The sequence below is a fragment of the Parasteatoda tepidariorum genome, chromosome X1 (genome assembly GCF_043381705.1).
Source record: "Parasteatoda tepidariorum isolate YZ-2023 chromosome X1, CAS_Ptep_4.0, whole genome shotgun sequence".
Lineage (NCBI taxonomy): Eukaryota > Metazoa > Arthropoda > Arachnida > Araneae > Theridiidae > Parasteatoda > Parasteatoda tepidariorum.
This window is the reverse complement of record NC_092214.1, coordinates 46,169,543-46,182,998: the sequence shown is the minus strand read 5'-3', so window position 1 is coordinate 46,182,998 and position 13,456 is coordinate 46,169,543. Positions and strand designations below refer to the sequence as shown.

Here is a 13,456-nt window from a genome sequence, read left to right as displayed (position 1 = left end):
TATATATATATATATATATATATATATATACATATAATGAAAGGATTATATTTTTTTTTTCCGATTTCTTTAAATAAAATTTTCATCCCTTTTTTTTTAAAATCGGTTTGTTATTTTTTAATTATTATTTCTGCCCCCCCTTTTTTTCATTTGTCTATGATTTTTCTTTGCTTTATCTATATTCATTTTGGAGTACTTCAATTATCTATCATCATTCATCTTCATTTATCTATTTTGATTTTAGTAAAATTTAGGTAATTTTATCACGATATCTGTTAAAACATGGCATAAAACCATAAATTCAAATTTGCACTTAATTCTTCAGTTTTGTATTTCTTACTAAATGTATGGTAATAAGAATTTTGAAAACCAGACTTTCCCCTAAACCCTTATCTCATGAATGGAAAAATTACCAAAAGAATTATTCAAAAACCATACATTTTGGTTTTTATTACCGAAATTATAGTATAGTATTTACCAGAAATGTTGTAACCATACAGTACGGTAATTTTACCAGAATTTTTCTCCATATATGCATATATAAAGCTTCATATTAAGACGGAAATTAAAATTACATTTATTCATTTTGCAATGATAGTTTCTTTTTATTTCACAACAGTATTATACTTATACTTAACAAATCAGTATAATCATCTTTGGTACATCAATATAATTTAATTTCATCATTGTTGCAGAAAATATGCGGGAAATGAATTCATTCTACTCATATTCATTCACTTCTACTCATATTCATATTCATTCAGAAATACTCTATGTTTATTTAAGATTTTAAAAATATCAACGTGTTAGAAACCATAAATTTTGGTAACTAACGCTAAAACTGTCATCTCCCTCCTGGCAATGAATTTTTTCCCTCTATTATCAAACAGATGTATGGCCCGTGAGACTTACAAATGGAACATTTAGATTATGATATCTTCATAAATTTAACAATAAGTATAAATGAAGTTTTTTTAACTTTTTACATCCCTCTTTTTGTTTACAGCTCCAAATTTAGCAGGAAGTTACGCTTCGTGAATAGTTTGCAAGAGCTAGAAGAGTTGATTCCTATGGACCACGTCTGTATTCCAGACAAAGTCAAAGAGTAAGTATTGACTAATAAAGAAATTATTCTAATAAAATATGCCTTATTTTACGTTTTTTATTCTAAAATTGCAGCTAATGAAAGGTGGCCAAAAGAAGAAGAATATTTCTGAAAAAAAAGACTATGGTTTTTTCAGAAATATTCTTAAAAAGCTTTTATGCATCGTATTTTAAAAGCATAATTTATTATAATTCTTACTGATAAATTAGCATATTTTAAGAATGCCTTTCCAATAATAGATATACTTATGTCATTAATCTATGCTTTCCATCTTAGTTCGTAAAAATCTGTTAGTAAATATAACTTTATTTTCGTACTGTGTAATTATAGCTTTCATTTGCATACAATACTGAACTTGTACTTGAAATACAGTATTGTTTTATTTCCGTATTGCTGACGAAAAATCTTTCATGAAACAAACGTAAATTTTACCTTTTTTCTCATTTTAGGTTTGACGAAACAAGAATTTTGATTCCGTGAAGTGAATGGTAAAACAACTTTAATTTCATTAATAGCTTTTATTATAAATTTTCATTTTTAAACAGTTTTTATTATAATAAGTATTCTACAAAATAAAAATCAGAAACGTTTCTGAAATAAAAAGTATTATGAAAGAAGTACAATACTGACCAAAATAATCTGATTTTTCTCTCTAATTTCAAGTTTGCAGTAACATATGCTAGAAAAAAGTATTTTTAGAAGTCGTGAAGTATTTTAAAAGGGTTTATAAATATGTTTAAAGTTTATCTGTAATTTAATAACGGAACCAGAATGTTTGTACAAGAACTTAAAAAAGTTTTTACTAGAAATATATGTATAAGATACAGAGAAAACTTCCAGTTCTGTCGGTAATGTGTAGAATAATATTTCTTGATCATGATTCTGTTCTGTAAAATAAAAGTAAATAAAGATAAAGGATTTTTTTTCTTAAACAGTCTTTCTGTTTAAATATAAATAAGAACCTTATAAATAAATAAAAATATATTAAATCAATTCAGCGGATAATCAAGGACAACAGAGCAAATAGGGGCTCTTACCAAACTCTAAATTAAAAATATTACATAGATATGTTAATAAAACATTAACGGATTCTTATTTTCATCTCATATTGTCAATAAATTATAAGTAATTAATTTGGTCTATAATTTTGATTGAGTTATGCATTCACCAGAGTCATATCTATGTGCTCCAAATATCGCAGATTAACCCTTGTCGTATATCTTCTAGATCCAGTTTAATGTAACTAAAAGCTTTTTAAGAAGAGTTGCAAATTATAGATACAGTCTTTTTAATCTAGTTTTAAGGAAATCATTCTAAAATTTCTTACAACTTGAAATTATTTTCTTTTCATAGTATAACTGCTATTTTAATTTTAAAACATAAACACTAATTTTTTTTCTCATTTTTGTAATTTTTTTAATATTATCTCAAAAGATTCTGAAGTTCACGGAGAGCTAAAAATTATCGGAATCATAAGAAAACTAGTAGCATCATAGAGATTCGATAACCTTGGGAAACAATTATTTTTCTTTCGTTTCTTTTCTTTTTTTTGGCTTGGTGTTGCAGGAGATTTTTTAACAGATCAGGTATTTTCAGATTGCTGATTTAAAATCTACAATCAGTTTCTTTTTCCAAACTACAGTTTTTCTTTAATTACATTTTCAGTCGAAATGTACAAGTTTAAAAGCATTATATATTACATGGGATCATGTAAATGTTGCGACAAACTTTCAGGGGAGTTAGAGCACGCCATTCGGATTAAAATTGCAAAGAAACCCATGTCCGAAAATGTCATCTTTGGCCGCTGAGGACGCTTGCTTCTTATGAACTGTTTCTTCGCGTGAACAGTTCATAATTGGGAAGTGCCCCTAGCCGTATGCGACGACATTTCCGGGCATGGGTTCCTATGAAATATTAATCCTGATGATGTACCCTAACTCCCCTAGAAGTTCCTCGTAACATTTAAGCGACCCCTGTTATATACAATATCTTTAAACAAAAAATAGACAAAAAATGTCATTTAAAAAAATTCTGTATTTTTAGAAACAAAACTAATTTCAGATATGAAATAACCACACCTGAATTAGGCAATATCAAGTATTTGTATAAATGCAAGAAAAATTTTTTTCCCCTGTGTCATTGATTTCAATATAAAAAGACAAGCAAGGTCCTCGAAAAATTTCGCAACTGAAGCGCCAAATATTTCAAAAAACGGCCGCTTGCAGTAAGATCACTAAAAACTTATTAAGATAGTTTAAAATATTGACAACTGCCTCTAGATTTTATAGTGAACACTTACATTTTTAAGGAATGTAATATTTTCATATTTATAAAATACCAATCTATGGTTTCCAAAGTTTGGTACACGCACCTCTTGCAAAAATGTCTATCTCATCAACCAAAATATGCTACCATTGAAAATAGATAATATATATTTAATAAATTTCCAAAATTTTAAAAATTTCATTTTAATTTAAATTTAGTATGATAAAGATCTTACCTAAAAAAACTTATTTCTGAAACTCGAATAAAAGTATCTGCAAATTTTGTTCTTGAAAGAGAAAAAATATATATTTTATAATGTTTAGTAATTTAACAGGTAATTCGACATTCTTTTTAGCTGATAATTTTTTAAAAAAATTGCGTCAATAGTTTTTAGACGGTTTTGAAATTTATCAAAAATTAAAAAGAATGTTAAAAATTTTAAAAGTACTTATCAAAAAACTACTCCCCCTTCTTTTAAAACAAAAAAGGGATACTTTCAATACAATGTAGTTTTTATAAAAAAAATTGAGATCTGCTGGTTAGAACTAATGATTTAAAACAATAGCCCTTTCAGTGCATTATTAAGTTATTCTTGAATGCAACTAACTATTCCTCATAACATATAGGTATACACATTAACAAATAAGAAATTTATATATACCTGGTAATTTATTTTCTCGTCTCTGTATATATTTTTTTATATTTTTTTTCTCAAAATGCAGTCATTTAATCTTTTCTTTAGGGTTGGAAAAAATTATATTTAAGAGAAGAGGAAAAAACCGAAAACTTTTCAATATTTTGCATAACATTATCTGAATAAATCGGAGAGATTAATTTTTTTAAAAACTAATTTATTACATCCCATGGTGCTGAAAGGCAGCTCTTAGTTATAGACCGTTTTTCCATGAATTCTAAAAATAATTAAAAATTCTGAATATTAAAGATGGTGAAATTAAGGATGGTGAATATGAAACATTTTGTGTAAGCTTTCATGCGCAAACACTTTATGAAACATAGTTTTCATAGCATTTTCTTTTGTTTCAGCTCCAGAAGAATATATATTGGTCAATCAGAACATTACTTCCAAGTACTCCAAAGAATATTCATTTTAAAAGGCAAACTTTTGTAAAAACATATTGATGAAACAGATTTACATTATGTTTATGCTTATTTTGAAGCGAAATAGTACACAAATAAATTAATATGAGGAGTTTTGAACGATATACAAACATTCAAACACTTCAAATAATGAAATTTACTAAAACGAATTTTACTACTTACGAAAATTTTTCGTCAGTTTATTGTTCAATTCCATTGCCAAAATATATTTTAAATACAGTTCTGATAAGAAAATCACAAAAGTAAAACCAAACTACGCAATGCATTTCAATGTCAATGTTAGTAAAAAATTTTCAACAGAGATAATGTACAGTACGTAAAAAAAAAAAAAAAACACCCTGAATAAATCTTGATCTAATGATCAGATCTTTGCGCACAGGTCTCTAACTTAATGGTTGGAGGGGCTGGCCTCAAATATGCTAATTAATTAGTGCAGATGATATTTTAAGTTACAAAATCAGACACAAAAACGTACTTTTTCTGAATAATATATTTTTTTTCCCTCGACAAATTTGGAATTCTTACCCTTTAAATAAAGGGAATAGCCGCAATCTGGGAAATATGGTCCCAATAGTTTAGTCAGGAGAGCTGTCCAAAGTTATAAAATTCCTTTATACAAAGACAATTCCACGCAAAAAAAATTTTTAATAATTATTTAAAATTTCATTTAATAATAGTTAAAAGTTTTTGAATGATAAAGTGCCCAAATTTTTACATCATTTTAATAATGTAATTTTAGATGACAAAAAAATAAGAATGAAATCAATCAATTAGTTCCTGAGAAATCTATCTTTAAACATAAGATTTCTTTAAACTTTACGATTTTTCAGGAACTATTCGACTGATTTCATTCAAAATTTGCATTTTGTCACATAAAATTAACATTCTTTAAAATGATGCAAAAATTTTTATACCTTACAATTCAAAAATTTTTGAAATTATTGAGCAAAATAATAAAAAACTAATTATTAAAAATTATTTTTTGTATGAAATTGTTATTGTATAAACATCGCGTGCTAGCATTCGAACATCCGATCATTAGATCAAAAGTTATTCAAAAATTTATTTATTTATTTATTTATATTTTTTCTGCGCTCTGTACAGAGAATTGTTAGAGAAACTGACGTAATACTATTACAATATTTTACTTAATGAAATTTCGGAAAAGATTCATTGATTTCACGTTAATTTTTTAAACTACAAATTAGTAAACGCAAGTCTGCTTTAAATTTATTTATAGAAAAAAATGTATTCTTTTTTAAATTTTGTTTCACCATTATTGGCTTAAGCAAAACCACTCACTCAACGTAAGACATTTTCGTTAAGAAATAAAGTCGTAAATTGAAACTTATGACGAAGCTATTATTAAATAGATTAAAATTATTATTAAATAGAGATTAACCCTTCACACCTGAATTTTTTTGACGTGCTTATTTATGCAAATGAAAAACAACAAAAAATAGACTTTTCAGAAATGAAAAATCTGATTTTGAAATTTCATGAGTTTCCTTCTTTTATTCATGCATATATTTATTTTATTATTTATTTATTTATTTTGAAATTGGCTATGTTTTCGTTCGTTTACAGGATTATGAAATCAAAAGAATTACTAAGTCAAAATATTAAGAAAAAGAAAAAAATAATTTCTAAATTCTGATTGTCACTAACCAACCTCTAAATAACAATTTTTAGAAGAAAAAAAATAGCAAATATATGAAAAACCTCATTAATTTTCAATCAAATGAGCAGCATTCCTATTTAATAAAAAATCCCCTCCCTAAAACCCCCACAGTTGTTCTATCCAAGAAATAAATAGTTGTGAAAAGGGTAAAGTGACACGAATAGAAAAATGTTTTTAAAAAAATCAAAACCATGTATGATATATGCATTAGTAATGAAATAACGTTAAACAAATAATTTTTTTGTGGTAATACAGTGCACAAAATAAAAAATATATCACCGTGAATAACTTTTGTTCTAATGATCAGATTTTCACAAACTTAGTGTCGATCATAATGGTTTAATGGAGCCATCTAAAATTTGTGATTTAAGTAGTTCTAACTACTAATTAAGCTATTGAATCAGACACAGAAACGTACTTTCTCTGAATAAAAATACCTTTTTTTCGATGGATTTAGACCTCTGACTGTCAAAATATGATTGAGATAATGTAATCAACAAAGCGGTCAAAAATTTCAGTCCTTTGATGTTAATTTTCCATCATTATATTTTAAGGAATTTTTTAAACGATTCAAAAAAATTGCACGTAACTATAAAATTCGCTTATCTATACATAATTCAGGGAAAAAATAATTTTTAATAGTTTTTTATTACTTCTTATTATTTCATTAAATAAGGGTCGAATAACATTTAAGTTGTAAGGTATACAAATTTTGTCATCATTTTGAACTATATAATTTTAAAATTGTATTATTTGAAATTAGATACTTTAAATTAGTGTAATAGTTTGCACACCTTATAATTTTATATTTTTCGACCCTTATTAAATAAAATAATAAAAAATATTAAGCATTATTTTTTGCATGGACTTGTAGATAAACTTATGACCTCTGGATAAACGAATTTTGTAAATGTATCCGAAATGTTTTTCGATTCGTTTTAAAATTGTCCGAGATAAAGCAAAATGCACAGAAAATGAAACTAACATCCAAACTTATGACAGCTCTCCTGCCGAAACTATTCAGATCATATTTTCCAGATTGCGGCAACATCACATATTTTGATGACGTTTATTCAAACAAAGCAAATATTCGTATCTTTTACTGTAACTTTATTAATAGTCAGCACTAATTTTTGGCATATTTGAGGTCACCTTTTTGAACCATTAAGATTAGCGCTTAGTTTGTGAAAATCCGATCATTAAAACAAAGGTTATTTAAGGTGATATTTTATTTTGAGCACATTTTAATTTGTATTTTATGCGCATGTGTCAAAACTACTTTTCACAAATTTAGTTACAACATAAAAATAATCAGCAATACTTTAATAACAAAATTAGACCGCTTTAATAATACTTTTTACACAATTATTAAATAGCAAATAAATTATTATTGTGTGATGGGTTATACATTATTGTTAGTTAACAGTTTTTACAATAGTTTTAACAATGAAATTATTATAGTTAAAAAAAATTAGGAAAATAGTTTAGTTAATTATAAGTTAATAATAAAAATTAGTTAATAATAAGAATAAATTTTTCATCACATGACAAAATAAAATGATTCTAAAATCGAAATATTTTTCTGTTTCTTTAAAAAAAATATTTTCTTAATCAGTATTTGTCGAAAGACAGAAATGAAAATGCCTAGAGCTAAGAAAAATAGTTAAAAGGCATTTTTTGCTCAAATTCAAAAAACTGATCAAATTGTGGTAAAAACTTCCCAAGAAATATAATTTAGTAAAATTTTCGGTGTTTTAGTTCTTATATCTTTCTAAGCAAGTTCGTATAACTCAAAATATGAATGCAATACTGAAATAAATATACAATACTGAATAATACAATAATGAAACTAATTTTATGTACAGGTTTATCTGTTAGTCCATCCAAAAATAAGAATGTAAGTTATTATTTTAGAATTAGAAAAATATATTGTAATTTATAATAATGTAAAATAATAAAAGTTCGAGAAAATGTAAGATTAAACAAAGTCAAATTGTTATTTTTTCTAAATAAAGCTTAATTATATTTTTAAACGAAAATAAGTCTTAATAAATAGAAATATACTTATTTATTGAAAGTATCAAGTAAAAAGCAATTGATACACTTAAATAAAGAGTTAATTTTTGTTCATCTTAACAAAGAATAAATGCGGATATTTTTGAATGAAAGTTTGTATTTTCATAATACCATTTATGTGAAAGAAATAAAACTTACACAAAATAGTTATTCAATATCAATTCTCCATTTAAAAGTTATATTTAATCAATTTAGTTTAAACCTTAAGTTTAAATTCATGTATCTACGTGTTCAATGGCTGATTTAAATATTGAATTTTTATTAAAAATATTTTACAGCAGTTTTGATAATGTTTATTAAGTATTATCAAGTTTCAAGTTTTGGGTAAATAATTATAAAGTTACAGTAAACAAATAACGATGTTCTTTTTAAAATTAGTATTTCAAATTAAATATTAGTTTTTTTTAAAAATATTTAAATAAAATTAATAAAACTTACTACAAATAAAGTAAATAAACAATTAATGTACTAAATTGTTTGGTAAGTTTCTAGTCTTGAATAAAAATTTGAAGCAATAATAAAAACAATTTTTTATTTAACATAATTTTCTCCAAATTTTATTTGTATATTATAATACGTTCTAAATTTTTTTTTAAATCTTGCAAAATAGATGTTTATGATTCATATCTCGATAAATATCAATAAGATTTTTTCCATTAGATAACAGTCTGATTAGTTTAATGATAAACCGGATATTTTAGTTATTCATATCCAAGTTTATGTATTTTCTACAATACTTTTCTTAATTTGCAGTATTCAATTATCTTAGATAGAAAAAAATCCTGTCAAAAATTATATACTACTCACTTGTCTCTAAAATCCAATTCATAAAAGGGGAAATACTAATTCAGTTAAAAATAAAAATTTGATGTTAATTATAAATTTGATGTTAGGAAAATATATGAAGATATTAATGAAAAGGTTTTTATTCACTAATTCCCAAGCTATAGTGGAAACTTTACAAACAGTTTAGTACTTAATCACATATATGTGAAAACTTAAGAAAAGACATGTTAAACAAATGAACATGTTACCCAGCTTGTATTTACCAAAAAAAGGAAATAAATGACTAATAGATATGAATATAGCCAAATGAAGAAATTAATATAATTTCTTTAAAAAAACATTGTTGCTTTTGGAAACTAAGTTAAGAAAATCAATGTTATCATAATTTAATATTTTTTTCAGAAGAAATATTATGCCCTATGATACTTCTATTCTATATATAAAACTAGATGTGATGTTCTATAGTACGAAAAATTCTCTTGATATTTCAGAAGAAATCAATTGTTCATCTAAATAAGACATTTCTAAATCAAAATGATAAATTAAGAAAAATGTTTTAAAATATTAATTAAAAGAATAATTTTATTAAATATAAAGTTAAATTACTTGTCCTAGTTTAATCCTTTGACTTGTATTAATAACTTGCTTTGAAACTTGTTATGTGACACATCTATAGATTATAAAGAATTTTATGTGTTTTCTCGACCGTTCGGAAAAAAATTTCAAATAGTAAATTTGCTTCTTTTGTAAATTATTATATTTGTTCTAATTAAAAATAAATATTAAAATAAATCACAGTCAAAGGGTTATAAAATAAAGTTAAACTAATGTGGAAATAATAACAAAAAAATAAAGCATTGTGCATAGTTCCTTGTTTAAAGCTATAACAATGTAGAGAAATATTTAGCAAAAATGTTTGCTTAAAATGAGCTGTGGTAGCTTTTATAATATAGATTGTAAATTTTCTGTAAATTATTTTTATTTTTTCATGAATTAGTATAAACATTTTTTTAATTCTTAAATAAATTAGTTTATGTTATTTTATATATGTTTGTACATTGTTGGCTATAATGTAACAGTTCTTTAACAATTACTTCTGCTACTTGAATTACAGCCGTATTAAGGTTAAAATTGGTTGCGATAAAATGTTAAAGAAATGAAATAAATTTTAAATTTCTACAAATGTTTTATTGTTTTTTTTTTGTGTGAGTGTTTAGTTCAATGGTTTATGCCATTCTGCATGTCTCAAATGTACTATGTGGTCAAATGTACAGTGGACAAAGTTGCTCTGCTTTCATGGATAAAACAAAGGTACCCCCTGAAATTAAAAAAAAAAAGTATGCAAGTAGTACTAACGCTTCTGTGACTAACTTTTTTAAATAACTGTCACTCGCAAAAAAAAAATCACAAAAATTTTTTCATTATGTAAACTTTTTGTAGATTAATGATTCAAAGATAGGAAAATTAATAGCTAGTATGCTATTTTTTTAAAGGGTCTCATAATGCAAACAAATATGTTCTGAAGTTATTTAATTACGTAAATTTTTTTTCTCAAAATAAGTAGTTATGTACAATCAGAAGAAGAAAACAGATCACTCTTATAACGTTTGAATGGTTGGATTTTTATATTGTTAAGTTCTTTGGCAATATCTCCAAGAAATCTCTTAAAATACGCATAACAGTAATCCTGGCGGGATATGCTTATTTTGACCACTTTTTCTGAAGAAACATCTCTTTTTTTAAAAATCAAATTCGGATTTATCAACCCCGAAATAAGAGGAATAGACAAAAATTCGAAAAGCTGGCTTTTATAGTTTAATCGGTATAATGATTGAAAAATTTGTTACTCTAATGTTATTTTACTGTGTCGCGTTTTTCTTCATATCTTTTAAATGTTTGGATAAACTAAAATAATTCTCTCACAGAAAGCTATAAGCCCGCGGCCCACAGACAAATATCTAAAATAATGGGGACTTTAGGTGAATTACATTTTTTTTTAATTATTTTGTTAATGATAATAAAAACTACAATTAAAAGGTAGAAAAATTTGGATGCACTAAGAATTTTCCAATTTTTTTAAAACCTAAATCCACATTTTCAAGCCATTTGATCAATAAAAAGTGCTTAAAAACTACTACTTTAAAAAATTTATTATAGAACGGTTTTGAAATGACCCCCCCCTCCTCATTTTGAAATCACATTGTATAGATTGCAAATTGCAGTACTTCATACAATATGTAATTCGAGTTCACCTATAAATGAAAGAGTTGATTCTTTCTTTAATCATTTATACCTGTAAAATTAGAAAACGCCCATAATTTTAAGAATCTTGTAAATAAAAAGTCTGGCAGATAGTCATCTTTCTTAATTTGATATTTTTCCTTCTCTTTAAATTATGTACTTTAGTTTTAGAATATACCAACCATCTTCATTAGTAACCCAGTAACAAATTCATTAAAATGTTTTCTTTTTTTTCTAAATAGTATTACTGCTTTTAAATTTTAGTGGATTCCGTTTTCAGAACTTAGATCAGCTAAAACTATTAAAAGGTGGAACAATTGTACTATGGTTGGACAAAAATATAAAAACGCTTCTATACTAACTCTAGATAAAAAAAAAAAAATAGCAGCAAATGTTTTGGAATATGTTACTTGGCAAAATTATTGGCACAATTTGAAAGATCGTGCTTGAAGCTTTTAGAAATATGATCCCCTTTTTTAAAACCCATGCAAAATTGCGTCAGTCAAAATAAACGCAGGAAGTGAAAAGCTTCTTTCCTTTTTTAATATCACTATAATTAAAAAAATTATTCCAAAATAAATATTGTAATCCTATTGAATGATTTCAAACTTACTGGTATTAAAACTAGAAAGAAATTGTTAACATCTTCTCCTCATTTTTGTCGATCCGAATTTCGCTTGGGTAAATATGACACCATTTCTAAAAAGCTTCAAACATAATCTTTCATATTATGCAAAGAGTTTGCCATGTAAACTCTTCCAAAACATTTGCGCTGCTAAAAGGAAGATTGCTTACATGGAGTTAGTATTAAAGTGTCGGCATTTTTTACTATAAAACTCTTGTCAGTTCTCATATCAGCCACTTTTAGTATTATGGATTAAATGCTAATGAAATATTGAAGAAAGCTCTGCAATCAAGTTTCCTCAATGAATGTGATTTGAAAGGATTTTAAATTCAGCGAGTATAAATTAATCAAAGGCCTAAATAAGCTGATAAATATGTAGTGATGTTTATAAATTATAGAAAAGTAAATGAATTTCTGCCATATTAATAACAAAATAATACGAACAGTTTCATACAAACCCTATACCTACAATCTTTCTTTAAGCAGCAAATGTTTTGAAAGATTTTAGATGGCAAGACTGTTGGCACAGTTAGAAATATCATGCTAGAGAGTTTTAGAAATGGTGTCATTTTTACATGTACAAAACTCGCATCGACCAAAATTAAGAAAGGAAATTAACCCTTTGATGATTTATTAAACGTATTTTTCATACTTCTTTCATTATTTTGTAATTAATTTAGATCAAAATAAATGAAAAAATTATATTTATTTTAATAGGTTAGGGTTATGAAATACAGCAGGAAATACTTTTTTTTGCATTAGAAGTAAAATCATCCAAACAATTAGTAAAAATGAAAACATAAAACACATGAGACGAAGAAAAATTAGAAAAAATGAAAAAATAAAAAATGAATTTCCATTTGGATGTTATTTTTATTTTTATTAATTTTATTTTTATTAATTGTTTGCATTAATATTTTGAATTCTTTTCTTAATCATCCAAGCAATTTTTTTTTTTAAGTTTGCCCTTATTTAGATATAAGAGGAACAATTATTCATTATTAGAATTTTTTTAATTTACAAAATCGATTATGGATACGTTTGAATATGAATGAGAAAAAATATTTAAACCACTTTTTTAATATTTTATATTTTAGTATAAATATGATTCCAATAATGTAACAAATTTTTAGTAACTATTAGACTTTTTTATAATTAAAAATTACTAAAATATATTTTCGCTTGTAATTAGAGCGTCAAAAAAGATTAAAACAAAGGAGCACCGGTCTATAGAATGGGCGATATTTATATAAGAATGTTTTCAAAATAAAAGTGGTATTAAAAAAGGAAAGACGCTTTAAACTTCCTACGTTTATTTTGGTGGATGCAAATTCTTCATGGGGAAAAAGAATGCCATTTCTAACTGTGTGTGCCAACAGTAAAATTTTCCAATGCCAATGCAAAATCTTCCAAAACATTTACTACTAAAAGAAAGTTTTAGTTAGTATAGAAGTGTTCATATTATTTTGCCACCCATCTGTGTATATAGATATATTGTAAATATGTTAAATAATTTTAAGGGTATATAAAATGACTGCTATTGCTTAAAAAAAATATT

The 13,456-nt window shown here is 25.1% G+C and overlaps 1 protein-coding gene across 2 annotated transcripts in view; it reads left to right on the top strand.

Moving 5' to 3' along the window:
* LOC107448581 (protein prune homolog 2) overlaps window positions 1-4,959 on the top strand; it is a 27,311-nt gene extending 22,352 nt beyond the window's left edge. For both annotated transcript variants that reach the window (XM_016063843.3, XM_016063844.3), the window contains exons 10-12: window positions 1,007-1,105; window positions 1,555-1,593; window positions 4,415-4,959. In XM_016063843.3, the coding sequence (XP_015919329.1) occupies window positions 1,007-1,105; window positions 1,555-1,585 (130 nt within the window). In that variant the 3' untranslated portion in view covers window positions 1,586-1,593; window positions 4,415-4,959. The remainder of the gene's footprint in view (window positions 1-1,006; window positions 1,106-1,554; window positions 1,594-4,414) is intronic.
* The last annotated feature ends 8,497 nt before the right edge of the window (window positions 4,960-13,456 follow it).